The sequence below is a fragment of the Centrocercus urophasianus genome, unplaced genomic scaffold (assembly GCF_019232065.1).
Source record: "Centrocercus urophasianus isolate 14NV4802_14NV808 unplaced genomic scaffold, USGS_Curo_1.0 seq_59, whole genome shotgun sequence".
NCBI classification, from domain to species: domain Eukaryota; kingdom Metazoa; phylum Chordata; class Aves; order Galliformes; family Phasianidae; genus Centrocercus; species Centrocercus urophasianus.
The window spans coordinates 230107-257591 of record NW_024885188.1 but is presented as its reverse complement, the minus strand read 5'-3'; the positions used below and the strand labels follow the sequence as shown (position 1 = coordinate 257591).

Below are 27485 nucleotides of genomic sequence, written 5' to 3'. Positions count from 1 at the left end.
CCCATGTTTTTAGTGTCTAGCTACCACCACTGCACCATTCCATTGGTTCTCTTTGTGGTCTTTGTTTTGTTTGCTTTTTTTCTGTTCGCTGCTTTGTTGTTTTTTCCTTTTTTTTTTTTTTCCCTCCTTAATGCATTTATAAACTTTACTGTCTTATTTTTTTTTCTTTTTTTAGTGTCAGCAGCCAGGTTTTGTCTTAGTTTGGCTGGATCACATCGCAGCAGTTTCAGCTGTTTAAGGAATTTCTCCAGTTTCTAGTAAATTCAGTCACCTTGTACATGTGTAATTTTCTCAGATGTGTACAGACAAGCTATTTCCTGATCACGTGTGTGATACTGGGGCTGTCTCAAAGGCTGTTGCCGATGAAGTCTGTCTGGTGATCTTCTGTCAGTGATGAATTTTCCAGAGATCTCTCACTACGTTGACAGGACTTTTAGAAATCAACTGAGAGTGGTGGGATGGGAACTAGGAGCTCTCCATCCAATCCTTGCTAGCTAATCTGCACAAAGCTAATTTCTTATTTCCTTCTAATGTCACACTTCACATTTTGCTGAGCTCAATGCAAGAATTGCTATTACCCTAAAGTTCACTGCTCTCACCCAAGTCCTGTTAATTTGGAGATGTGCCTCTGCTTTATGATCTATCTCTGGTGGTGAAGCTGTGCTGCATGGCACCAGCATCACCCTGTCATCTGAAAAGCCCAGCTGAAGGGTTCTGTCAGCCACTTTTCATGTCACCCTCTGCAGATATCAATGAGTGTGAGCGAGACCCACTGCTGTGCCGAGGTGGGATCTGCATGAACACAGATGGCAGCTTTGAATGCATCTGCCCCCCGGGACACGAGCTGACTTCGGAAGGGAACACTTGCATAGGTAAGATAATGGAAAGCTATGTTACAACCAGAGTCTGGTCAGGATAATGATGTGGGGAGAAACGAGTGTCAAGGTCGGCCTGGGAATGTCCTTCCAATCCCTTGTATGTGTAGAATGCATTCCACCAGGAAGGGCTGACGTTATTCCTGGGAATTCATTGCATTTAGGATGTCTCTTATTCTAACTGCTGTTCACTGAAGACTGAGCAATAGGGTGATGCTAAGGCAACGGAAAATCTGAGTTTCCTTCTAACTGCTGTATCTCTGTCTTTACCAGTAAATGAAATATCATTCCCAAACCTGGAGCCCCATGACCTCTACCCACACCCTAACTCTTCACCTCCCAGGCAGGTTGCACCTCAAGCAGGAATACTTCCTTGTAATCTCTGAAATGTAGACCCAGTGTGACGAGGTGTCAGGGGCTGTTATGTGTTAAACACCAAATTCAGTTTTAGTTCTTTTTAGGTTGTTTGCATGGCCATAACCATGTGCAAAAGGCATGTGAACAAAAGGAACTTGACCAGGACGCTCTGAACTGAGGCTGGGTTCTAGCATGACCAGGAAGGAGTCTGATTCAGGTTTTGGGGAATCATAAACAATACTAAGTAATGATGGGCGAAGTCAGTGAATTGTGAGGATTTGCTGGCTCAGAAAGGATGAAAAAATGAAAGAGTGAAATCATACCAGCCCAGAGCTGAGCTCAGGATCTGCAATCCTGACTTGGGGATCAGACTGCTTTCTCATCTTAGGACAGAAAGTATGTGGGAGTGTTTCAGGTCCGAAAGCAAGGACAGATCCAAGTTTGGAAGCAGCAGTTATGAGTACCCAGAGCTGGGTGCCAGATGATGCTCAACGTGGCATCAGGATGGCTGGCTGCTCAAAATGTTCTTTCCACCACAGATATCAATGAATGCTCCCTCAGTGACAACCTGTGTCGCAATGGACGCTGCGTCAACGTCATTGGCACCTACCAGTGTGCGTGTGATTCGGGCTTCCAGGCCACGCCAGACAGACAGGGCTGTGTCGGTGAGTGCTCTGCTTTGCCAAATGCTGTGCCAAGACCTCAGAGCTCCTGGCCTTGTACCTCCTGTGGTGCTCAGTGGGGTGCCTTAGCTCTGGATGAGGGGTGAACTTTTTGCCTGAGCTGCTGGCAGACCAATGCTCTTGACAAAGGGTTCTAATCAACTATTGTGAGTTGACAGTGATGCTTTCATCTGTCATGGGGGAGCTTTTCAGTAAGCCCACCACAAAGGCCCCTCACCCTCTTTCTCTCTTTCCATACTGGCACTGTGTGTGAGCAGCTCTGCTGCAATGCATGTAGTCCGGATGGTGACTCAAGCAGGCTCTGACCTCTCCTTTCTCCCCCAGATATTGACGAGTGCACCATAACCAATGGTGGCTGTGACACACACTGCTCCAACTCGGAGGGTAGCTATGAGTGCAGCTGCAGTGAAGGCTATGCACTGATGCCAGACAAGAGATCATGTGCAGGTGAGCAGTAAGCCTGGCTCTCATAGATCCTGTCCTGGGGTTCTCTGTGTCCATTGCCCATAGCACTGGATTTAGGGTGGAAGGTTCTCATTTTTGGGTCACCTTCCAGAGAGGTGATTTCTCTGCACTACTCTTTGCTTTGCACCTCACTTTGGGACCCCCAGTCGTGTAACTGCATGATTTGTTACACAGTCCCATCTGTGACTCCCTCCTGCCCCTGCTGTTCCCACAGCATACTTTCCCACACTCTAACATCTATACTTCAGCAACAGTCTCCTTTTTTCTAGATATTGATGAATGTGAGGATAATCCAGACATCTGTGATGGTGGACAGTGCACAAACATCCCTGGGGAATATCGCTGCCTCTGTTTTGATGGCTTCATGGCATCCCTGGACATGAAAACTTGCATCGGTGAGGACAAGGCTGTGCCCTGGGTATACGCCAGCACTGGATCTGTAGGCTGCTGTTGCAGAGAGAGAAGGATGGCAGCAGAAGCTTGCCCAAGGGTCAGAATATGGTTATTGTGGTGCTCAAAGTAAATCCTTCTTCTTCTGCAGATGTGAATGAATGTGATCTTAACTCTAACATCTGCCTGCACGGCGAGTGTGAAAACACAAAGGGCTCCTTCATCTGTCACTGCCAGCTGGGCTACTTTGTCAAGAAGGGAACCACAGGCTGCACAGGTGAGAGCACGCCAGACCTGGAGCCAGGAGTGCTGGTAGGAACCCTCACAAACACCCATAGCAGCTGCCATGGAGGGAACGTCTTCTCTCTGATGGGGATACTGTGGGCACCCAGGAATGTACTTTGAGCTGGAAGCCCCTGCTGGGCAGGCAGACATGGGCAAGGAAGATTTCAGACAGGGTAACACTTTCCTGGTCTATAACTGAATCAGGGACCTGCCGTTCCTTTTATCTTTATATTCCAGTGGGGAGTATAGATCAGCTCTTCAGCTCACAGATATGACCCCAGGGCAGCCTGTTTCACAAATCACCTTGTTCTCGTTCCCTGGGGTTCAGACTCCCAGGAGCCATCAGTGTCTTGAGCAGTTAGCAGGATGTCACCTGGCTCCCTCGTTGTGTCTTTGGGAAGCTGAGCTCTGTCATAGTCTAATGCCTTTCCTTTCTGCAGACATTGATGAATGTGAGATTGGGGCCCACAACTGTGACATGCATGCCTCCTGCATCAACGTGCCTGGGAGCTTCAAGTGCAAGTGTCGCACAGGCTGGCTTGGAGATGGGCTGAAGTGCAATGGTGAGTTCTCAACCTTGAAGAGGATGTTGATGTGCACTGTGGGTACCTCTGAGGGTTGGGCTGTGTTGGCATTTGTGCTTACAGTGTTCTTGAACCCCCCTAGATGTTGATTTTTGTAGGTGTGGGATGGAGAGTGTCTGCAGGTGTTGCACTGTCAGGCTCTGCAACTATACCTGGGAAGGACATGGCAATTAATGTTGGAGTGAGGGCATGTATTTGTGGGATGTGGAGTGTGTGGGTGATGTTGAGGTGTGTGTTGAGTGTCTGACTGGTACCATGGCTGTATGGCGGTGTGTTGGTGCATGGTGTAGAATGTGCAGGGATATGTGGGTGTGGGAGGTATGTGGGGTTGTGCTGTGTGTATGGTGCTTGTACATGAGTGCAGGGATTTACTGGATCCAAGTGTAGGGTGTGTATAAAAGGATGCACGGGTGCATGCATGCTATGTGTGCCTGAACTGGGGATGCATGAGGGATATGGATACGTGTGTATGAGTGTTTCTCACTGCCAGACTTTGTTGGCACTGCCAGGGGAGTGTGTAATGGCCATGGAGCCTCACAGGTGCTCTAAGAGCCTGGAGGCTGCAGCCTCCTGAGCCGCTTATGTGTCCACCTGGAGCACATCCCTGCAGTCCCTACACGAGCTCTTCATGCCTAGAGGAAAGGCCAGAGGCAAAATACTGAGGGGGTGCTTCTCCCTGCCCAGACTTGGATGAGTGTGCAACAGAAGAGCACAAGTGCAACCTGAATGCCAACTGCATCAACACACCAGGCTCCTACCGCTGTGCCTGCCGAGAAGGCTTCAATGGAGATGGCTTCTCTTGTTCAGGTGAGGCCCACAGACCCACTTAGCAGCAGGAATGTGACTTAACTGTCTTGCTTGTCTCATCTCATCTTAACTACCAACCTCTCTTGGCATCTGGCTGCCTGTGGACAGCTCCCCAAACCAGATATCCCCTAAAAGCAGCCTGCCTTGCAGAGTAACCTGTTGAGGTACATTAGGGAGAGATCCACCTTCTTCTCAGGTGTTCAGAGAAATTCAGGACAATTAGAAGTATTCCAGTGCCTTTTCTTCGCAGCCTTCTAGCAGAGGGGAGGGAACAAGCTTTTGGGAATGTCTTGGGCAAAGTGGAGGAAGTCCTATCTCTTGGTTAATGCCATTCAGTCTCATACCTGACTCTCCCCAGATGTGGATGAGTGTGCAGACAATGTGAACCTGTGTGAGAATGGGCAGTGTCTCAATGCACCTGGGGGTTACCGCTGCGAGTGTGAGATGGGCTTCAATCCCACAGAAGACAGCAAGGCCTGCCAGGGTAAGTAACCAGAGTTTTGTTTGCTGCTTCAAGAGTTGCAGGGTCCTTTGTGGACTTGATCTCTCCCTTGCAAATGCACCATAACCACCAGATCCACTACTAAGCAAAACTCACCATCGTTTGGCAGTGCAAGGCTCCTGTGTTATTGCAAATGGTCAGAAACCTGTCAGTCAGTGCTGGGTACCACTCTGCCAGTGAGCAGACCTTTGTGGGCTGTACAAAACTGCAGGCTCTGCTCTGACACCAGACTGCTGCTCCTCAGGCTGTCAGGTCCATGTGAGACCAACACTGCAGAATTGTCAGCTCTTTCACTTAGAGGATTTGGTCCCCAGCCTGCAGAGAGCTGGTCTAAGCCAAGGATCCATGCAAGATATGAGCAATCAAATAAATGAGTTAGGGGAGAAGGCACACGTACAGCATGCCTGGTCCTGCTCGCTCAGGAGGTGATATTCTTTGGCTCTAGAACAATCATGAGGATGTGGGTTACCATATGGGTGGCTGGGTTGTGAATGCTTTTCAATGGGGGAGCAGGAGAAGCCTTTTCTGTCCCTTACCTTGCTAGATCCTGAGTACCCAGCTCTCCTTCTTTTTCAGACATTGATGAATGCACCTTCCAGAATATCTGTGTCTTTGGGACCTGCCAGAACCTGCCTGGCATGTTCCGTTGTGCCTGTGATGATGGCTACGAACTGGACAGAAGTGGAGGCAACTGCACAGGTATAGGACTTGGCATAGGTATAGGACTTGGTATAGGACAGGTGGGTCCATGGGATGAGGCTCAACACACCATACACCCTCGTCTTGAATATTGTTTGCAGTTCTGGGCTGCAAAGTGTAAAAAGGATGTTAGGATATTTAAAAGCATCCAGAGAAGGGCATAAGGGCTGGTAAAAAGGTTGCAAGACATTATTCTATGAGGAGGGGCTGAGGACATTCAAGTTTTTTAGGTTAGAGAAAAGGAAGTTAAGAGGTGACCTCACTGCTCTCTACAACTCCCTAAGGAGGGGAAGCAGAGAGCGAGATCCCGATCTCTTTTCGGTGGTAACTGATGGCAGGAGAGTGGGAACAGTGCAAAGTAGTACCAGGGGAGATTCAGCCTGGGCATTAGGAAAAACTTCTTTACTGTGGAGGTGGTCAAACAGTGAAACGGCCTTCCTAGAGAGGTAGTTGTGCCCCATGGCTGTTCAGTGATCAAGAAGCATTCAGACAATGCCTTCTTTAATTTGCTTTGACCTTTGGTTAGCTTTCAAGTGGTCAGGCAGTTGGACTTGATGATCTTTGTAGGTCTGTTCCAATTGAGCTGTTCTGTAAGCATATTCTGCAGGCCTTGCAAATGTCACGGCTGTGGGAACACGGCCTGTACACAGCACACAGAACTTAGGGTAGGGACTGTTGTTTCTGTGGCAGTCTTCATCATTTGTTTCAGTCCTTATTATCCTTCCATCTTTTCAGACATCAATGAATGTGCAGACCCTGTGAACTGTATCAACGGCCTGTGCGTCAACACACCTGGCAGCTACCTGTGCAACTGTCCACAAGACTTTGAGTTGAACCCCACTGGTGTGGGTTGTGTGGGTGAGTGGGGATCCGTAACCACACCTTCCAACCAAGAGTTCGGTGTCCTTCTTGTTGGTCCCTCGTGGCCAGAGCTGGCCACTACCAGAGATAGACTTAACTGCAGCAAAAGAAGAGTATCTTCCTCCTGTTAAGCTTGGCCCACCTTGTTTCACCAGTGTGGGTACTCTCCTGATTGGAGAGATGTTATTTCTCCCACCCATACAATTATTTGCTGGACAGGTTTGCTCACATAGTGCTTTCTTTGTGCAGATACCCGTGTCGGGAACTGCTTCCTGGACACCCAGGATCGTGGAGATGGGGGGATCTCCTGCAGTGCGGAAATCGGAGTTGGTGTCACTCGGGCATCCTGCTGCTGCTCACTGGGTCGTGCATGGGGCAATCCCTGTGAGCTGTGTCCTCCAGCCAACACGAGTGAGTGGGAAAGCATCTGGGATGAAATTGGGTATGGGCTGAATGGGCAGTAGAGGAGGGAGGAGACAGGAAGGGGCTGGGTTCTTATGGTTTCTTAGGGGCCTCAAGTCTGGTATTTGTGACCACCACAATAAAGCAAAGGAAGCTGAGGGAGGAGAGGCTTACCCTGCTGTGCAAGGCTGCATAGGTGGACCAGGAATGAGAGAAGGTGGAATGGGGAAAACCAGCAAGTTGTATATGGGAAGTCCAAGTTGGTATCCTTTGTTTCTCATCACCATAGGCTGGGGGAGGGAAGTGGATGTGAAATAACTCCTTTCAGGAGTGGGCTGGTAAAAGGAGAGAGTTAAGCTGGCTTGGAGTATGATGAGAGTCAGGCCACTCAGCCTGGACCACTGTCACCATGTTCATGGTCTGTTTTTCCTGGAATTCTGTTTTTCCCTCCCTGCCCTCTTTCACATGAGCTCACTTGGCTCAGGATCTCCTGACTGACTTTTCCTACAGCTGAGTACAAAACCCTGTGCCCGGGAGGAGAAGGTTTTCGGCCCAACCCCATCACTGTCATCCTGGAAGGTAAGCCTGCCCTGAGCCTTCCCACTGTCTGCTGCACTGCTGGGCCCTCTCAGCTCCAACCACTGAGTGACAAACAACATGTGTTTTCCTCAAGCATTCTCCAGACACCTGGCAGAGCTGCTTAGGTGCCAGCAGTGGGTGCAGGCAGTGGGTCAGCACACTGGGGGTCCTGGGCTGAGGGTGCTGCTGGGGCTGCAGGTGGTGAACACCCCCTGCTTTCCCACCACAGATATCGACGAGTGCCAGGAGCTGCCAGGTCTCTGCCAGGGTGGCAACTGTGTGAACACTTTTGGCAGCTTCCAGTGTGAATGCCCCCTTGGCTACTACCTCAACGAGGACACACGGATCTGTGAAGGTAACTGCACCTTGCCCTGCATGCCTGTGTGCCTGGTGTGTACATCATGATTGTGAATGTGTGTGCAGGGTTGTGGTTCTGTCTGTGCGAGGCCTTTCCTTCATGATGAACCTCTTCTTTCTCCATCCTTACCACAAACCCTATCTCCTTTCCCTATGCCAGGCTGTATGAGCCCTCTCCCAGGCCTGTCCATATCTTGTGCCCAGCCTACCCTCCACTCTGTGTCAGGCCTGTCACTACCTGTGCTCAGTGCTTTAACCTTCAAACTCCTCTTTTTGGCAGATATTGATGAGTGCTCTGCTCACATTGGGATCTGTGGCCCTGGAACCTGTTACAACACCCTTGGCAACTACACCTGTGTGTGCCCCCCTGAGTACATGCAAGTCAATGGAGGAAACAACTGCATGGGTATGGCATCATCTGAGTCTCTGGGAAGGGCTGTGCCAGTACCCTGGCTGTGCGCTGCTCATGGGTGTATGGTGGGCAGCACACTGTGGGCATTGTGGCTGCGTGGAAGGAGCGGGAAGTGCTGGAAGCACAGCTGGGGCTCAGGAGGCACAAGTCAGTGTCTGGGCTCCCTTTGCAGACATGAGGAAGAGCGTGTGCTATCGCAACTATAATGACACGTGTGAGAATGAGCTCTCCTTCAACATGACCAAGAAGATGTGCTGCTGCTCCTACAACATTGGCAAAGCGTGGAACAAACCGTGCGAGCCCTGCCCTACACCAGCCAGCCGTAAGTCGGCCTTCCTGGAAAAGCACATTGGGACCATGGCTGCCCCCAAGCAATTTGGAGTGTGGGCACAGTGGGAGTAACAAAATAGTTGGGGAGAAGGGCTGGCAGACAGTTCTTGCAGATGTGCACAATGTCAGACAGGCAGCTCTGCATGCTGGAGGGATGCAGGTGACCAAATTGATGTCTGCAGAGGGGGGAGGTTTGTGGGATCTGCTGAGGAGGTGTGGGGGCATGCAGTGGCTTGGGTCCTTTACCCTGAGCCATACACGTGCTTGGTGTACTCACATGCCAGCCCTGTGGTTCCTGGCTGAGCACTGTGCGGGTCCCCCTGCTCTCTGTATCCTCTCTGCCATATTTGGGCTTTTTGTTCCTCACTGCCTGCACACCAGGCATGGCCATGACTGTGATATTCCCCTTCCAGCCGAGTACCAAATCCTGTGTGGGAACCAGGCCCCTGGCTTTATCATCGACATCCACACAGGGAAGCCCATTGGTGAGTACTGCCAGCCTCGCAGCCCCACACCCTGCAGTACCACACTGCCTGTGAGCTTGTTTGCTTCCCTTCCCTCAACAAATTAAGACCTGAGCAGAGAAAAGGCAAGGAAAAGAGTGACAAATATAATTGGCTTCAGACCTTTCTCCCAAGTTTCCAGTTTGCTCAGAGCCTCCCACATTTGTACGTCTGTTGGTCTCTATTCCACCTGGAGAGACAGATGGTCAGTGACCACAGGCAGTGGCCAGGTAGACCCAGAATTCACCTGTTGCTCATGCTGCCAGCAGCACAGACCTGACAGCCTCAGAGTGCTGAGAGCTGAACTTTCAGATGTTTCAGTAGATGGAAAGCCAGAGGTGCTGGTGAGAGTCCCAATGTTTGTGGAGTCTGCAGATGTTGAGAAGTCTACAGATGTTTTGCAGTCATGAAAGATGGGTTTGCTGGGCATTTCTGAGACAGCAGATTAGTTCATCATTGCTACACCTGGTTGTGGCAGTGCCAACCTAAACACAGGAGAATGAAGAGGGAGAAAATGAGTTCACCTTCCATCCCCAGAAAGCAAAGATGTGAGCTGTGCTACAGAGTGTGTCAGCCACGTGTGTGGAACGATGGGGCTGCTGGTGGATTGTGCTGATCACAGTGTCAGAGTCAGGGACCCCTGAGCCAGTTCAGTGTTTCATTGCTCTCCTGAGCTCCCCATTTGCAGCCTGGTCCCTGACCCTGAGCTAATGTCCTCATTACCACAGAGGTACACTCAGACAAAGCAAAGTGCATGTCCTGGGCAGGCTCCTTTCTAACACGTGCCATACAGGCTTTGCCAGCAATCCTGTATCTCCTATGACATGGAGTCTCGTGTGGCTTTGCTGTGTGCACAGAGCTCTGCAGAATGGCCACAGCCCGGTGCTGTCTGCACAACCCAGTATCAGCCCTGCAGGAGTTGTTCTGCTGTTTGCCTGCTGGCTCCTTCCTGCTGATCTTCTTTCTAAAATAAACAAGGGCAATGGTATTCCAGTAATGAGGGGTGCTTTCCTCCTTTCTGCCTTCCTTGGGATGGTGACAGATGTTGTCTGTGTGCAGATATTGACGAGTGCAGCGAGATCCCTGCTATCTGTACCAATGGTGTCTGCATCAACCAAATTGGCAGCTTCCGGTGCGAGTGCCCCATTGGATTCAGCTACAACAACATACTGCTCATCTGTGAAGGTAATGGTGCCAGGACTGCTGCCAGGGGGGGGGCTGGGAGGCAGAGGGGGCTGCAGTGTAGCAGCCTTCTCTCCTTCACTCATGATGCATCACAGTCAGGGCAGTCAGCAGAGATGGAACAGAATCTGCATGTTCTCGGCCATTATTTCTCTTGAAATAATTTTAATTTTCCATGCTAATGGTTGGACAGAAATTGCTGATGTGCATGAATCAATGCCTGTCTGTTTCTCCTCCTTTGTCCCTTGGCATGAATTGTTAGGTTTAAAAGCGTTTAAAAGATTTGAGTTTCACCTAAAATGCATTTTATTATTGAAGACAGAAAAAAAAAAAAAGACACTGGTTGAAGCAAACCAAGGGTTAAAATTCAGGTGACTCCACTGGGCCTCTCCAGCCCCAGCAGGATGATGCCCCAACTGTTCGTATGTGCATCTCCCGCAGACATTGATGAATGCAGCAGTGGAGAGAACCTCTGCCAGCGCAATGCTGACTGCATCAACATCCCAGGCAGCTACAGGTGCGAATGCTCGACTGGATACAAGCTGTCACCTAGCGGAGCCTGCGTGGGTAAGATGGGAGCTGCTTGCTGCCTGCTTCAGAGATGAGTGTGGGAGTGCTGGCACTGCTGGGCCTTTGGTTGGCTCTGCAGAGCACTGGGGTGGGCTCAGGGAAGGATGGGACGAGGGATGCGCCATTCCCCTGCGCTCCTTCTTGGTCTTTTGTCAGATCTGGGAACTACAACCTGCCCACACTGTGACTGTGGAATACCACCACTTACAAATAGCTCTTTAGGGACTGTAGGCCCCTGAGGGATGAGGAAAGGTCTCCAGTCATGCAGGTGTCTATCACCCAGCAGAAGACTAGATCCTTCTGTCTATTATCTGCTCTTCTTTTTAGTCCTAATGTGGCCCAGAGGATGCAGGAATAGCAGAGCAGATTTCATTCAGTGACTCACTGAAATCCTTTTTTAGAGATCGCAGATCAGAACATCATCTTGCTTGTTCTCAGTGAAGCCATCTCTCAGAAACCTGCAGCTTTGTCCTGCTGTGCTTTTGCTCACAGACTCAGTAGTACCTGCAGAAGGGCAGCACCTTGTCTTTTTCCTTTTGATCCATCCCTTCTGCTCACCAGCACCCACTGTGCTTTGTCGCAGGTCGCAACGAATGCCAGGAAATCCCCAATGTCTGCAGCCATGGGGACTGCATTGACACTGAGGGCAGCTACATCTGCATCTGTCACAACGGCTTCAAGGCCACCGGGGAGCAGACCATGTGCATGGGTCAGTGTGGCCACCCCAGTTCTGTGCTGCCCTTTTGAGCGAATCACATTTCACGATGGACGTGAGCTTTCTCCAGCTCCTGCTGGGTAGTGCCATGGACAGCCAAGGGCAAGGCCACCGTGTCCTCATACTGCCAGGCTGCAAAACCGCAGTGACACTGTGCATCTGGCTGTGCCCCCTCTGCCCTCCCCCCCAAGACAGCAGCTCTCAGCCTTTCAGTCAGCAGTGTCTTTTTCCCTGCAGATATTGATGAATGTGACCGACAGCCCTGTGGAAATGGGACCTGCAAGAACACGGTTGGGTCCTACAACTGCCTCTGCTTCCCTGGCTTTGAGCTAACACACAATAATGACTGCATGGGTGAGTTGCACACGGATGACAGACTGGTGCGGCGTTCCCTGTGTGTCCTGCAGTGGCATACAGGAATTCAGTTCTGTGTATCTGTAGCAGTTACAGGAGTAACTGCTGGATCTCACCAGGCTGTGTCTGCAGGGGTGGTTGTACATGTGACCAGGCAGGGCTGTGGGATGTCTGTGGTGGCATGCTGACACTCACGTGCTGTGTGTATTTCTTCCTGTGCTCGTCATTTCCCTCCCACAGACATTGATGAGTGCTCATCCATGGTGGGACAGGTGTGTCGGAATGGCCAATGCATCAACAGCATCGGCTCCTTCCAGTGCCTGTGCCAAGAGGGCTACGACCGGACTCCCGATGGGAAGAACTGTGTAGGTGAGTTTCCTTCCCGGGGAGTTGAGCTGTATGTTGGCATGGCTGCCACTGGGCAGTGCTGAGAGACATGGACTTGAGCTGGTCTACTCCAAGGGATTCCCATAGGAGGCAATGGACTCTCCAGAACCACTCACAAGACCCCAGGTCCAATCAAGCCAAAGCACTATCATTTTACTACCCGTGGAACCTGGGCCCACTGTGCCTGCATCTCTGGTCGAGCAGTGCCAACTGAGACCTACAGGCAACAAGGGCGAACATTGCCTTGTCCATTCTCCTGAAGCATTGAGAATTGTACCTGCAATGCCTTGGGAGCTACCTTACAGTCAGGACTGGCTCTGCTGGAGTTGTTGCCAGTGCTGTTGTGCAGCCCCTGAGGCTGCAGGGTCAGACAAGCATATTGTGCCCAAGTTACCTGTGTCTGTCACACTGCCACCTGCAGCACATTGTCCTGCAGAACTGAGCCTGCACTGCCAAGGTGCATGTCTGGAAAATGCTTTCCTTGTGTCTTTAGAGCAAAGCAGTGTGCAGCTATGGGGTCAGGGCCTGCCTGCAGAAAGGCACCCTGCAACTGGGTTATCAGAGCTGAGCACTGATGCACTGCTTATTTCCCCTCCTCTGCAGATATCAATGAGTGTGTGAGCCTGCCTGGGACCTGCTCCCCAGGCACTTGCCAGAACCTGGAGGGCTCCTTCCGTTGTATTTGCCCCCCTGGGTATGAAGTGCAGAACGACAATTGCATTGGTAATGTTGGCTCTCTGTCTCCTCCATTTCCAGCACAGCATGTGACCAACTTGGGTGGGTTCCATAGCAGCAGTATTCTTCCTGGGTGGGTTAGGTGTGTGTCACCAGCCCCAAATACTGTCTTGAAATAACCAGGCACAGAGCACGGCCAAGCTGTTCCCAGGACAAAAGAGGGTCGGTGTTTTTGCTGTACCCTGACCACTTCATTGTCTCATTTGCCCTGAATGTGCGTTCAGGGTTAGGGCTGGAGTCTCTGTATCCAATAAATGTGGTGACCTGCAGGCAGCAGAGTTCCCCAGAGATCACGACTTCACCTGGTTTTAATGCCATGAAAAAAGGAGTGACCTTTGGCTGCTCTGTAAATAATACATCTGCAATGCTTCCAGATATCAACGAATGTGAAGAGGAGCCCAACATCTGCCTCTTCGGGACATGCACCAATACTCCTGGCAGCTTCCAGTGTGTCTGCCCCCCAGGCTTTGTGCTGTCTGACAATGGCCGGCGATGCTTTGGTGAGTGCAGCTCTGCCCATAGGATGATGGGGAAGTACAGGACATGGCAAACACAAACACCATTGATGGAAGCAGAAGCTGGCACAGCTGTCTGCTGTGACCCCTTAGAGGTGTTCTCAAGATCGGTAGGAGTGGGGTTGGATATTAAGATATCCTGGTTTGCTGCAGGACAACTTTGTGTCTCTGAGCTAAAATTCAGGGGTGGGTGGGCAGCACTGCCTGCCTGCAAAGCCATCCAGAACATCAGCATCCTGAAGAAGACCCTTCCTGATGCTGAAGGGGCTATAATGGGGAGAGGAGAACAGCATCACCATTGGATGACTGCAATGCTCTGTGCATTTCCCTGTTCTCCTACAGATACTCGCCAGAGCTTCTGCTTCACTCGCTTTGACAACGGGAAGTGCTCTGTCCCCAAGGCCTTCAACACCACCAAGGCTCGGTGCTGCTGCAGCAAGATGCCAGGAGAAGGCTGGGGAGACCCATGTGAGCTGTGCCCACAAGAAGGAAATGGTAGGTGGGCTGGGCCCTAGGAGAGATGGCCTCCAACATGAGCAGCACAGGGAAGGTGTGCAGGTTGATCCAGACATGTAGCTGTGCGAGCTGTCCAGCCAAAGAGGCTCCTCTGTGAGGGGAGAATTGTCCTGCAACCTCATCGCTCTGACCAGGTTGCAGTTTTCTCTAGGTCTAAAGCAACCACAGTTGGGTTCTTGGGAAATAGATCGCTTAGTTCTGTTTTGGATATGCTCTAAATTCTCAGTGTGGCTTTAGATAAAACAAAAGCATCTCAGTGCCTCCGGATCCAAGGCAGGTGTAGATGTTTCCCAATGAGCTGGAATTTTATGGACTCATTTGTGCAGTGAGCTGCCAAGCCTTCAGTCATGCCCTAGAAGCAGCAAAAGCAGATTTTGGCATCTGAGAATGGGTTCATGTCTAAGCCCAGCTCACTTTTCTGCTTTCTTCCAGTTGCCTTCCAGGAGCTGTGTCCGTATGGCCACGGAGCCATCCCAGGTCCAGGTGACACCCGTGAAGGTAAGGTGTGGTCCAGTGACAAGCATTGTGTCCTGTGGGGGGTGAGGAGTGTCAGTCCAGAAGCAAACATACCTTGGCTATCATGAGAGAAAGACTGAATCCCAGTGGCAGTAAGGGGGGGATGTGCAGTCCCTCCTGAGCTCATGCTTTCTGCTCACTTGTGCCGTCCCCAGCTCTGGCAGGAGGCTGGGATTTCCAGGCCAGCTCTGAGAGGACAGGGGTGTTGCTGGCCACACATTCCCATGTGATTTAATCTTGCCTTGGTTACTGCTCTAGATGTGAATGAATGCTCAGAGAACCTGGGTGTCTGCATCAACGGGGCCTGCATTAATACTGATGGCTCCTTCCGCTGTGAGTGCCCCTTTGGGTACAACCTCGACTACACAGGAGTCAACTGTGTGGGTAAGGGCCTGAGTGTTTGTCTTCCTCATGTCAACAGCTATGAGCAAGCACGTGAGTGCATGTGTGGAAAGAACGACTTTTGAATGCACTTCTACCCTGCCCCTTTTTTTTTTTAACTCTGGCTACTGGTTTTGCTGAGCCTGTGTGAATGCTTGGCTGCAAGAAGTTACCAGCTTACATCTTTCCTGTATAAATCATCTATCTAACCTGGTCCTACTTTCCTCCAGATACAGATGAATGCTCCATCGGCAACCCCTGTGGGAATGGTACCTGCACCAACGTGGTGGGAGGCTTCGAATGTGCCTGTGATGAGGGCTTTGAGCCAGGGCCCATGATGACATGTGAAGGTAAGGCTGCTGTGAGGCTGCCCCTTCACCCTACCTTGCAGAGCAGCAGATGGGAGAAACCAAGGAAATCCCTTCCTGCCTGCCACTCTTCTGCTCTCTTGGTTCCCACCAGTGCCCTTCATCCCCCTGCCTCCATAGGCACTTGCACAAAAATTGGACTATTGTCCCAGAAAACCGCAGCCACATCCAGGCCGTGTGCATGCCCCCAGTTGGTTCACTGCCTGGCTGAGTGAGCTGCAGTCAGGTCAGCATCCCCTTTGGCTTCCTCTGAGGTTAGAGCTCAGGGTGAGTGCTGGAGGCCAACATGAGGGCAGCAGCTGCCTCACCAAAGATCCAGGATCCTGTCCCCATCAGAGGGGCTCAGTCACCTGCTGTGTACCCCTTTACAACTGCAGACTGTGAGAGGAAGACTTGGTGAAGCACAGAAAGTTGTCATGAGATGAATGTGCAGAAGGGAAGTCTGGGCAGGTTTACTGACATTACTGTCAGCTGATCCTGCTCGGAGTGCAAAGTCAAGCTCTCTCCTCTTTTCTGCCTTCTAGATATTAATGAGTGTGCATCGAATCCTTTGCTTTGTGCATTCCGCTGCATCAACACCTTTGGCTCCTATGAGTGCACATGTCCATCTGGATATGCCCTCCGAGACGACAGAAGAATGTGCAGAGGTAAAATCCTCCTTCTGCAGCCATCTGGGGATCTCCCACCCTCTGTCCAGATCCCTGACTCTTGTCTGTCTCTGGTGCTAGACAGAAGGCAGGACATCTGGACTGCTGTCCTTGGGCTCTTGCATCTGCACTGGTGTCTGCTGTGTGCCAGCCAGCTTTGGCCAAGGCAGCAGGGATTGGCAGAGCAGTGTAGCTTTGAACGCCACTTAGCTGTTCTCACAGTGGTGCAAGCTGGCAGGATGGTCTCACCAAACTTTTGGTTGCAGATCTGGATGAGTGTGCAGAGGGTCTGCACGACTGCGAGTCTCGAGGAATGCTGTGCAAGAATCTCATTGGCACCTTCATGTGCATCTGCCCACCAGGAATGCAGCGCAGACCTGATGGAGAGGGCTGCACAGGTACCAACGGCTGGGCTGGGGGGGTTACTCAGTGGAGCTGGACCTGTATGCAGACATGTAGCTTTTGCTTATCTCCTGTCAAACAAGTCCTTCCTGGGACTTCCCATGTATCACACCTTCCAGTGCTATTAGATGCCTGCATACCCACAGTCTCTGCTCATCTGTAAATCCATATCCAGCCCAGGATGACTCAGCATTACACCTTTTGTTGCTTTTCTTGAATTTTTCCATGTCTGTGTCAAGCCTCTTTGCGCTGTGCTGCTTTGAGAAGTGCTGGCCCATGCACATCTGTGCAGTGGTAGGGACAGGAGGAATGCAGAGCACGCCCAGCTCCACTCCCACTCTGGCAGCTCGGCCACTTGCAGGTGGAGAATGTGCAGAGCATGGAAGTTGGGCACTTTAAGGGAGGTCTGGGAACATGGGTATGTTTCTCAGCTGTCCAAGGATGTGGGAGTGTACCTCAAAGGGCTGTGTGGACTTGTTTCAAGTTGAGTGGTAGCATAGAAACTCATAGAAAGCTGAAATTTATCACCATAGTTCTTTGTGACTTCTTTCCTAGATGAGAATGAGTGCCGCACCAAGCCTGGAATCTGCCCCAATGGCCGCTGCATCAACACAGTGGGAAGTTACCGCTGCGATTGCAATGAAGGTTTTGAAGTCAGTCCCTCTGGCACAGAGTGTATTGGTAATTACCATGGTCTCGATCAGCCTCTAGTTAGTGACACGTGGTGCTTTTCAGGTGCTTCAGGGTTTCTGAATTGAATTTGCCCAAAGTAAGATTTAAAAATGGTGAACCACAAGTTCAGTGAGCTGTGGGGACAGAAGAAAAGTGCAGACAAGGTTGCTGCTAAGATTTATTTCATGGACAGTTTGCTGTCCATACTTAACCATGTTGAGTTTTGCCCACAGAGGCAAGGTGCACCTCGAGTGCCTTGTAGGGCACTGAGCCTTGGCCCAGCCACTGCTGTGCCAGGAGAGCTGGGAGCTGCCAGAGCAGCTCCAAGGAGACCCCCAGGATCTGGCAGGTTCAGTGAGAAGGGAGCAGGCCAGAACTGGGGCTCGAGACAGGAACAAAAAGGATTCACCTGTTGGACAGAAGTATCCCATGTGAGCTACATATCCTCATTGAAAACCAGGACTTTATGCATTTCAGAAAGTGGGAGCTGTCACCTGTGGCACAGGTCACAGTTTCTCTGATGTATATTCAAGCATTGCCAGGGAATGTTTCTGAGTAAAAGAGATGGCAAAGCCTATGGAAGGACACATGGCTAGAGACATGGAAGGACAAAGGCTAGAGACAGGGACTAGCCTGGAGACCTAGCACCCAAGCTGCAGGGAGATGCTTCTTGTGGAATCACCTCTGTCTTCTGTATTACCCAAACCAGAATAGCCTCTGTGCTGGACCTTGCACAGTCTGGACAGCTTACTCAGTTATCATTGCTGCTGGCACAGTCTCACATCCCGAACTTGTCTTCACACCCTCTCTATTCAGATACCCGCCAGGGCTTCTGCTTCACTGAAGTACTGCAAACCATGTGCCAGATGTCTTCCACCAACCGCAACCTGGTCACCAAATCTGAGTGCTGCTGCAACAGTGGGCGCAGTTGGGGACCCCAGTGTGAACTCTGCCCCCTACTTGGAACTGCACAGTACAAGAAAATGTGTCCTCATGGTCCAGGGTACTCCACTGATGGGAGAGGTGAGCTGGGGCTCAAATCACTTTTAGTGCAGAGAGAGGAGAAAGCAGAAATGTGGTACAAGCAGAACTGCACTGGGAACTATCTGGGGCAGGTCTGCACAGTCCCTGGAGCAGACAAGAAGCCTCTACAACAATATCTTACAGCTCCCTGCACGTGACCTCAGATCGATCCTGGGTTGCCCCGGCAGAATCCAGTCATAGGAGTATGGGGATAGAGGCAGCACTGGCATTAACAGTTCCTTCCCTCTCTCCTGCAGACATTGATGAGTGCAAGGTACTTCCCAACCTCTGCAAGAATGGACAGTGCATCAACAGCATTGGCTCCTTCCGCTGCCACTGCAGGCTGGGCTACACAGCAGATATCACAGGCACAGCCTGCGTAGGTGAGTTGGGATAAGGAAACCCATTTCTCTGTACAGCCCTTGGCCTTGGCAGGCCTCCATCTGTCTGACTTTTCAGGATGCAAAGAGAGGGTCCTATATTCTCCCTCCTCCCCCAGATCTTGGTTTCCACCTCTGTCCATATGGTCCTGTGTGACCCTGCCTCTTACGTGACAGTGCATCAAAGTCATCCCTGCATCCTCAGAACCCCAAAACCCAAAGTCCTTGTGTTGTCCCTCTGACCTCAGAGACAGATAGGGAACATGATCCAGAGATGACAATCTGTGAGCAGCCACACGTTTTGCTGCAGGCCCTAGCCAGCCCAAGTGCCACTCAGGTGCTGCCATAAAATCCACTCCTGGAATCACAGCTGCAAGTGTTTGGGAAAGTATGGAAGGAGATGAAGAGGTGCCACACATCCAGTACTGAGATGGTGTTGAGTACTGTGCCAGCAGACAGGTCCTGGACACAGAATGGAAGAGAGGTCTTAGATCCCGGAAACCAAGCTCTGTGCCCAGGAGGGCAGCTGTGACCTTGAGCACCAAGCCAGGATTTCTCTCTAAACATTTATGATTTCTCTAGGTGTGTGCCCTCTGGTCTGGTTCAAAAATTAAGGGCATTTTCAGAGCCCATTGCTCAGCCAAGGTGACACAGTCCCAAGAAATACAGGGCTGTTCCTGGTACTTGGGAGGAGCTTCCATACATCTCTTCAGCCAGGAGTGAGCTGGGGAGGTTGGCAGATCCTCCTGTCACATCACATCCCATGTCTGAGCAGGAAGATGATTACACTCTTTTCCTTAGGATTTCCTTCTAGATCTCCTAGTGGAAAAAATAGATTTGTTTGGAGCAGGGAGTGTTAGGGCCCATGTGGCCATATGACTGCTTAGTTTTGTTGAGCCATGAAACCCAGGATCATCTGCATTAAGGATAGCCTGAATGGTCAAGTGTGACATGGGGCCCCATCCAGCAGCACAGCCCATGAACGCTTTGTCCCATGTCTCTCAACTCCAGATCTGGATGAATGTAACCAGTCCCCTAAACCATGTAACTTCATCTGCAAGAACACAGAGGGCAGCTACCAGTGCTCGTGCCCCAGAGGATACGTTCTGCAAGAAGATGGGAAGATTTGCAAAGGTATTTCCCCAGGAGAAGGAAGCAGCAGAGAACCTGCCTCATCTCTGGCTGCAGAAGTGATCTAGGAATCTGGGAGGGCTGTGATTTGTGGCTTGCTGGAGAGGCTGAGAAAAAAATTTGTGTCTTCCCTATGTGTTGGTATGTAATCAGAGGGGGAAAGGCTGACTGGACTTGTGATTCTCATGCAGGAACTTTGTGTGTGATGTTCCTGACGTTGGGCCATGCCAGGTCCTGATCTTTTCAGTACAGCTGTTTCACCGTGTGTACAGCTGCCATCAACTCAGACCACAGAGATAAGCTATCTCAGTAAGAGAAACTGAGACGTGTTCTTGTGCTTGTTGCTTTAGACTTGGATGAATGTTCCACCAAGCAGCACAACTGCCAGTTTCTGTGTGTGAACGTTATTGGAGGATTCAACTGCAAATGCCCTCCAGGCTTCACTCAGCATCACTCGTCCTGCATTGGTGAGTAGAGGCACTGGTTGCTGTGCATGCTGAGAGTGTCCTGGGGGGGTTAGCTTCAGGCCCTCTACAGTCTCTCCAAATCCTGCAGCTTTGGCTGTGGAATACTGCACCTCTGCAGAGAGCTGCTGCTGACCTCTCTGCAGTCAGCATCTGATGTTTCATTCTGTTACCAGTGCCAGGGAGCTGTACTCAAAGTGCGCTCCCCTTGGGCTTGGACTTACAATGTTAATGTTTTGCAGACAATAATGAGTGCACGGCTCAGCCCTCTCTGTGTGGAGCCAAAGGGCAGTGTCTGAACACACCAGGCAGCTACAACTGTGAATGTCAGAAGGGATTCTCCCTGGACAGCTCTGGTGTCAACTGTGAAGGTAGGTCTTTCTCCCAGGGGCTTTGACAGAAACGTGTTTGATGTGGAAGAGCTCCTGGTTGACTCACAGCATCACACTGCCCTGATCTGCCTGGAGACAGACTTGCTCTTGGACAAGCAGGTCTTGGTACTGCAATCATAGCAGCCAAGAATGGGAAAGGAATAGGCCTGTGTCTAACTGTGGGAGAGCTCATGACAGGCAAACCCCACCATGTGCTATGCCAAAGAGAAGCCTGTATTGAACACAGGCGGAATGAGGCAGAACAGAATGGTTCAGGCAGGACAAGAGGCCTCAGAGCAAAAACCATACAAGCAGCAGCTGCAAGGGGATATATGTGGGCCTTGGGGCTGACGGTGCTATGCAGGTGCAAGCCACAGAGCAATAATAAGGCAGAACCATTCACCTACATGAGCACCCTGATGGGTACTGGCTCCCAGGCTTGTACTTTGTACATGTGTGGTCCCTGTGCGCCTATTGCTGCCCACAGAACAAGGAGGAGTTGTCTCACCACCCCCTGTGTTACATTCCTGCAGATGTAGATGAGTGTGACGGAAACCACCGGTGCCAGCATGGCTGCCAGAATGTGCTTGGAGGCTACAGATGTGGCTGCCCACAGGGCTACGTGCAGCACTATCAGTGGAATCAGTGTGTGGGTAAGTGTGGGACAGGGACCCTTATATCATGGGCTGAGGGCTGAGGTATAGATGGCAGCTGGGCCCTGAGTCCCTCTGCAGCCACCCTGACCATTGCTGACACTGATTTCTGGGTTCACATCTGCAAAGCCATCGCTGTGCTTCCTGCCCTGCCCCAGAAACCTTTGCCCACTGAGTTTCTAACCAGTTTGCTGTCTCTGGTGCAGATGAAAATGAGTGCTCCAGCCCAACTGCATGTGGCTCTGCCTCCTGCTACAACACTCTGGGAAGTTTCAAGTGCGTCTGTCCGTCTGGCTTTGACTTTGACCAGGCCTTTGGGGGGTGCCAGGATGTGGATGAATGCTCAGCTGGTGGCAGCCCCTGTAGTTATGGCTGCTCCAACACAGATGGAGGTTACCTCTGTGGCTGTCCTGGAGGCTACTTCCGAGCAGGACAAGGGTAAGAGACCAGTCTCTGCTGTAGGGATTTCTTAGAGGTATAACTTTTATTCTTTGAGGTATACCTGGATAAGCACATTTGAAATGCATCTAGAGTGTCATTAAGAGACTGAGACTTGCCCCCCATGGCCCAGTTTGACCAGCAGGACTGGAAGCTGGTTCTCACCCCAGCTCATCTCCAGCCTGCTTCTGGAGCCATGTATTTCTGTATCATGGATGCTTTTAGACGTAGGTGAAACCAGAGCCTGGAAGTGCTTCCTGGCAGGGACCCTATGCAGTTTCACTCACTGCCCCACCCTCACCCTGTCTGTAAGTGATCATCTCTCAGCACTGTGGATGCTGAAGTGCAGCTGAGTATCAGGTGCTGTTTCCAACCTGGCTTGTGCTTCACCTCGACTGTGTGAAGCAAAGTGCTTGAGTGCTCTCTACTGCCAGAAAGCAATCTCACACTCCTCTCCTGTGCTCCAAGACGCTTTTAAGAAGTGCCTGCTGCTCTGTGCAGAGTATGTAGGTAACCAGGTACCAGGTGGTGGTGCCCCAGCTCCACCACAGTTTGTAGCTCAGGCCCCTGAGAATGACGAGGTGGCCATGAGTTGCACAGTGTGTATTTGTGTATTCTGTGGTGTCCACATGGACACCTGTACAATGCCAGGAAATGTTGCAGGTTGTTCTGTGCATGCTGTCCCTGGGCATCCTCTATCACCACACCTCTACTGCCTGCCAGAGTCACCAGAACCATCTGGGAGAGCCCTGGGAGCCAGTGAGCTCCTATTCCCATGAGCCCTTGGCTTCTCCATTGCCAGACTGTTGCTGTCACCTCACAGAATCCCCTTTCTAATGCCCATATCCTCTTCCCATGTCCTCTTCCAAATCCCATATCCTCTTTCAGCACTAGTTAGTGCAGTTGTTATCAGTGAAGCAGATGCAGCACAGATTCAAACAGATTAAACCTACTGCCTTATTAAAAAAGATGTGGCCTGATATCTCCCCAAGGCATGTCCACATTCTGCACAAGCCATGAAGGCGTGATCTTCCCTTTGTGTCTGGGTGCCACATGAGGAACGCATGAGTGCAATGCAAAGTTTTCCTTCTCGAAGCATGAATCTGAGATGGAACTCTCTGCTTTTCTGCCACCAGACACTGTATTTCTGGCTTGGGTTTTGGGAAGGGGGCCTACCTTCCTGCCCCTCAAGAAGAGGATGAAGACAATCTGCTCTCCCCTGAAACCTGCTATGAGTGCAAGATAAATGGCTATCCCAAGAGAGGTCGACAGCGACGCAGTGTCAATGGCACCGAGAGGCACAAGGTAAGAAGTTCATGACATCCCAGATGAGGTAGAGCAAGATAAGAACTGAGTCACTTGGGGGTGGCTGCCTGGAGTGGAACCCATACAGCATGTCCATTCCCATGGGGTTGTCTCAATCCAGGCAGATCCACTCTGTACTTAAGTGACACACACTTCTGTGGTCTGGCCATGTTTCCTGGCAAGGGATGCAATTGGGGTAACAGGTCCCACAGTGCCATAGAAGGCTATCAGGCTCCAGACTGTCAGTCTCCCTACAGGTTCTTGCTTGAAAGAGGAAGTTTTGACCTCTTTAAAAGGCTTTCCAAGTTCACAGGCCTACTCAGAACAGGTAGGTCTGGGAGGCTCTTCAGGCCTTGAGCAAAATGCCCAAGAATTTCTTGGTGCTTTTCACTGAAGATGAGGGCTATGGACATGCTGGTTCCATCTCAAGGATGGAAACAGGGCACCAAGAAACACTTGGAGGACCATAGAAGTGGCACCCATTCCTCAGAGCTGCCTTAGGATGTCACGTGAGGCAGAATCCCCTAAATCAACTCTTCTCATATCAGGCCATCACCTTTTTCTTAGCATCTGTAAGTAACACGCCTGGCTCCTTCCCTAGGATCACAATGTGAATTTGGCCAGCATGGATGTGGAGACTCCTCTGTCCATGATGCTGAACCTCTCTGACCTGGCACACAACGAGCACATCCTGGAGCTTCTGCCAGCTGTGGAGCCCCTGGAGAACCGCGTGCGGTACCTCATCTCCCATGGGAATGAGGATGGCTACTTCCGCATCCACCAAAAAGAAGGGCTCAGCTTCCTGCACCTTGGCCGCAAGAAAATAGTGCCAGGCACCTACCTGCTGGAAATCATGAGCGTGCCCCTGTACCGCAAGAGGGAACTGCAGAAACTAGAGGCCAAGAATGACCTCAACTACTTAGCAGGGGAGCTGGGCCAAGCACTGAGGATGAAGCTTCAGCTCCAGCTCTACTAACAGCCATGAGACCCACCCACCCAACCGACAGTACAGTCCTTAGCCTTGCCATCCACACCTGGAAACATCTGCCTCTTCTCTTGCTGCACCCCCTGCCACCACCTCCCCCACTGCACTGCACAACTGATGGGAAATGTCCCCGTGGGCTCAGCACTCACCTGGGCCGTGCAGGGGTATTCCATTCCATGGGGTGCTTGGCTCAAAACCAAGCCACACCACAAAAGAGCTCATGCAAGCTTTGCCAAAGGTTCCCGCTGTGTTAGCAGGGGCGTCCGCCCTGCACTCAGCTCCTTCTGTTTCCTTCAGACAAGGTGCTGTTGATCTGAGCTGGCAGAGGCAGCACCGTGGGAAGGTTCCGGTCCTTCACACTCGCAGCCCATACACCGCCCCACATCCCAGTAAATGGGAGGGGATTTGGGGGCGGCTTTGGGAGTTGCTTCAAGGGTGTGATGTTGGTGCCTTTCCCAGCAGTTTATTTTCTTCTTTGATTCTGCGTTGTCATAATGGCGCTGCACAAGAGCCCTACCTACGCTGGCTCCTCTGTCTCTCTGTCCTTTCCATGTCCTGTTGTTCATTTGGGCTGCTGTCTCAAACTGAAAAGCTTGCTAGTGAGTGAGGGGGCAGCTCAAGCTGCAAACCTCGTGTCATGAAGCAGCCAGCCCGAAGGACCAGAGCTCCTGCAGGGAGCGTAGGGTTTTCACGCTGCAGTGTGCTCAACAGTGCATTCATTCCAAAGATTGGTGCTGGAACGGGTTCTACAGAGCTCCAGCAAGCCAGGGGTTAATGTGTCCTTACAGATGTGAATAGGAGCTCTGGGGAAAAGCAAATAATCGCACTGGTTAATGCAAATGAACAAACTAAACTGGAAGGGAACATGTCACCAACCTGGTTCAGAGCATCCATCCTTCCTTTGCCAGTGGGGATGGAGAACTTGGTGCACACGTATGGCACACTGCAGGGGCAGACTTGCTGGCTACCATTGATGAGTGGTTTAAAATCTTTTAAAACCCTCCCAGCAGGAGCAGATAGGGGAGTGGGCTCTGCAGCGTGGGGCAGGGACAGCCCAGCCTTCATGGTCAGTCCCTGACGCTGAGCCACCCATTGGTGTGAACCAGGGGGCTGATTGCCCACAGCCAGGAGTGGAAATGGAAGCTGCAGGGCACTGCCCTCATTACTGCCTGCACCTTGGTGACAACTGAGAGGCATCCCTCGTAGTGCAGACAAATGAAATGCGCTCCAGAGGGGCCGGAAGGTACAGGTGAAGTGAAAGGAGCTCTCCCCGCTGCCTCCCTTGGCCATGTGGGCTGCTGTGTCCTGGTGGGCTTCTCCCCCACCTCGGGTGGTCCTTCACACAGAGCTCCGCAGTGCCACGGCCTCGTTCTGTAGGAATCCATTCTCACTTCTGCATCAACACTGTGCATCATCAAAGGCAAGAAAGGTGCTAACTCACTCTGGTGACACACAGAACTACCTGACAACAATCCAAAGGTGCTTTCAGAAGCTGGTGCTGGTATGGAACTGTCAGCGTTAGTGCACTGTACCCATCCACCCCTCCGTATTTATGAGTAACCACCACAGTCTGATTGCTCGGTGGTGTGAGGAGTGCATATTCTGTAACTGCTTCTTGGTATTTGGGGGTGGGGTGGTTGTTTTCTCCTGGTACACTTCCACTGCACAGAGTGGGGAGGTGTACATATACTGTATTTGGGCTAACGTCAAACTTGAAAACTCTTTGTATAATGCAGCTCCAGACTCTGGTTTTGCAAGAGTTACAGAGCTAGTGACAGGATGGGTGGCCTGATGTTTGGTTTTTTATTATTATTATTATTATTATTTTGGTTTGGTTTGGTTTTCCCAACAGGTGCTTTTTTAAAAAAAACAAAAACAAAAACAAAACTATTAATAATAATAAATGAGCAGAGATGGGTTTGTGTGTGTGTGTTGAGCCAAAGCTATCACATGAAGAAGCTCAAGGTTTCCTTAATTCCTCTCTGGTGTGGTGTTTTTTGTATTGCCATTTCTTGCTGGATGTTTTTGGAAGCATTGAAACTGAACCCTGTGCCCTTGTCTCACAGAGAGAGATGGCTCTTCGTGGGATTCCTTTTTTGTATCGGAAGCAACAGCAACAATAAAATTATTTTGGGTTAAGTGGTTCTGTGCCTTCCTCCCACCTGGGCGCGGGGCAGATGTTGGCAGTGCCACTGGCAATGTCTGCTGGTGTTGGCAGCACCCATCTGCAGTGCCTGCAGGCAGCATCTGTTGGGAGTCCCCATAGCCAGTGCCCTTTGGCAGCACCTGTTGGCAGTGCCCATTGCCAGCGCGTGTGGATGCTGGCAGCACCCACTGACAGCACCTATTGACAGCGCCTGTTGGTGCTGGCAGCAGCCACTGGCAGTGCATGTTGGCAGCACCCATTAGCAGCACCCATCTGCAGTGCCTGTTGGCATTAGCAGCCCCCATTAGCAGTGCATTTTAGCAGCCCCCATTGGCAGTGCATTTTAGCAGCCCCCATTGGCAGTGCATTTTAGCAGCCCCCATTAGCAGTCCATTTTAGCAGCCCCCATTGGCAGTGCATTTTAGCAGCTCCCATTGGCAGTGCATTTTAGCAGCCCCCATTGGCAGTGCATTTTAGCAGCGCCCATTGGCAGCACTCATTGGCGGTGCTGGCTGCTGGTTCCTCCTTGGTGCTCCTTGGGGACGGTGCCAACCTGGCAGCTGGGACGTGGGTGGGGGCACAGGGATGGCTGGGGGAGGATGCAGCGTACAGGAGGCTGGAGGCAGAGGGGAGGGCTGTAGGCTGCAGAGATCTGTGAGATTCTCAATATCAGAGCAGAAACATGCAGAAACATGCAGGACAGCATCCTAACTTCCAGATCCTAACACAAAGATCACAGTGTACATAAATTCAGAGTCTCGTTTGGCCTTCTGAAAACACAGGACTGTGACTGCACAAGCATACGGATACTGCCACAAGGTTCCATAAAAGTAGCTGTTGGTAAAACTGGATTTCTGATGAGAGCTGAGAGCTGTACCTTCACTTAGCCCTGTTCAGTGGGCAGCTCTCAGTGTCATCAGATAAAGGCCGTGTCATCAGATAAAGGCCGTATCCCTTTCTCAGACGTGGGTTCCCCAGGGTCTGGAAGAGCATGCAGCTGCAGTCTGAGGAGCCTGACGGTAAGGGTGGCTGGCAAGGGACACAGATCTCTGGCAGTGTTAGGAAAAGAGAGAGAAAGAATGGGAAAGCTCCTGAGAGAGCATTCATATTCTCATGTGTGGAGAAAAGTGAGAATTAAATCTGTTCTTAAGCGTGGGTCCAGTTGGAACCTTCTTGATTTCCTTCCTGTCCTCTGCTATTTCTCCACCTTTTGCTATGTGCAAACCACATATTGATACGAAAATCTTACATTGTTCTTAGGGAGCATTACCTTGTTAGGAGCAGTGCAGACAGGAGCAGAGGTAGACCCACAGAAGGGGCTCTTGGGAACTAAAGGGAGTTGCAGGGGGAGTCAGCCTGTGCATGTCACAGCCACTAGGATCACTGCCAGCACACAGCCAGCTGTCCCTGGGGAATGACCCATGGAAGGAGGCTGCATTACCACGCCTCGAAGGAGAACTGCTTGCATTCTGACTGCACTGCAGAGCCGGAATGCATGTGGGAAGGGTCCTGCTGCTTCAGAAGCATTTTAGGTTCAT

The 27485-nt window shown here is 51.2% G+C and overlaps 1 protein-coding gene across 1 annotated transcript in view; it reads left to right on the top strand.

Annotated features, from left to right (window-relative positions):
• The window catches only part of FBN3 (fibrillin 3), a 126755-nt gene extending 101113 nt beyond the window's left edge, over positions 1-25642 (top strand). The window contains 39 exon segments of the mRNA XM_042836325.1: positions 747-872; positions 1772-1897; positions 2240-2362; positions 2650-2775; positions 2922-3047; positions 3496-3618; positions 4324-4446; positions 4805-4930; positions 5525-5647; positions 6383-6505; positions 6758-6919; positions 7421-7489; positions 7719-7844; positions 8127-8252; positions 8431-8580; positions 9002-9073; positions 10151-10276; positions 10715-10840; positions 11427-11552; positions 11796-11912; positions 12153-12281; positions 12903-13022; positions 13409-13534; positions 13892-14044; positions 14498-14563; positions 14840-14965; positions 15193-15312; positions 15855-15977; positions 16244-16375; positions 16935-17060; positions 17868-18074; positions 18332-18457; positions 19466-19588; positions 19936-20052; positions 20292-20420; positions 20954-21073; positions 21280-21511; positions 22648-22816; positions 23418-25642. Coding sequence (XP_042692259.1) covers positions 747-872; positions 1772-1897; positions 2240-2362; positions 2650-2775; positions 2922-3047; positions 3496-3618; positions 4324-4446; positions 4805-4930; positions 5525-5647; positions 6383-6505; positions 6758-6919; positions 7421-7489; positions 7719-7844; positions 8127-8252; positions 8431-8580; positions 9002-9073; positions 10151-10276; positions 10715-10840; positions 11427-11552; positions 11796-11912; positions 12153-12281; positions 12903-13022; positions 13409-13534; positions 13892-14044; positions 14498-14563; positions 14840-14965; positions 15193-15312; positions 15855-15977; positions 16244-16375; positions 16935-17060; positions 17868-18074; positions 18332-18457; positions 19466-19588; positions 19936-20052; positions 20292-20420; positions 20954-21073; positions 21280-21511; positions 22648-22816; positions 23418-23792 — 5264 coding nt within the window. The 3' untranslated portion in view covers positions 23793-25642.
• The last annotated feature ends 1843 nt before the right edge of the window (positions 25643-27485 follow it).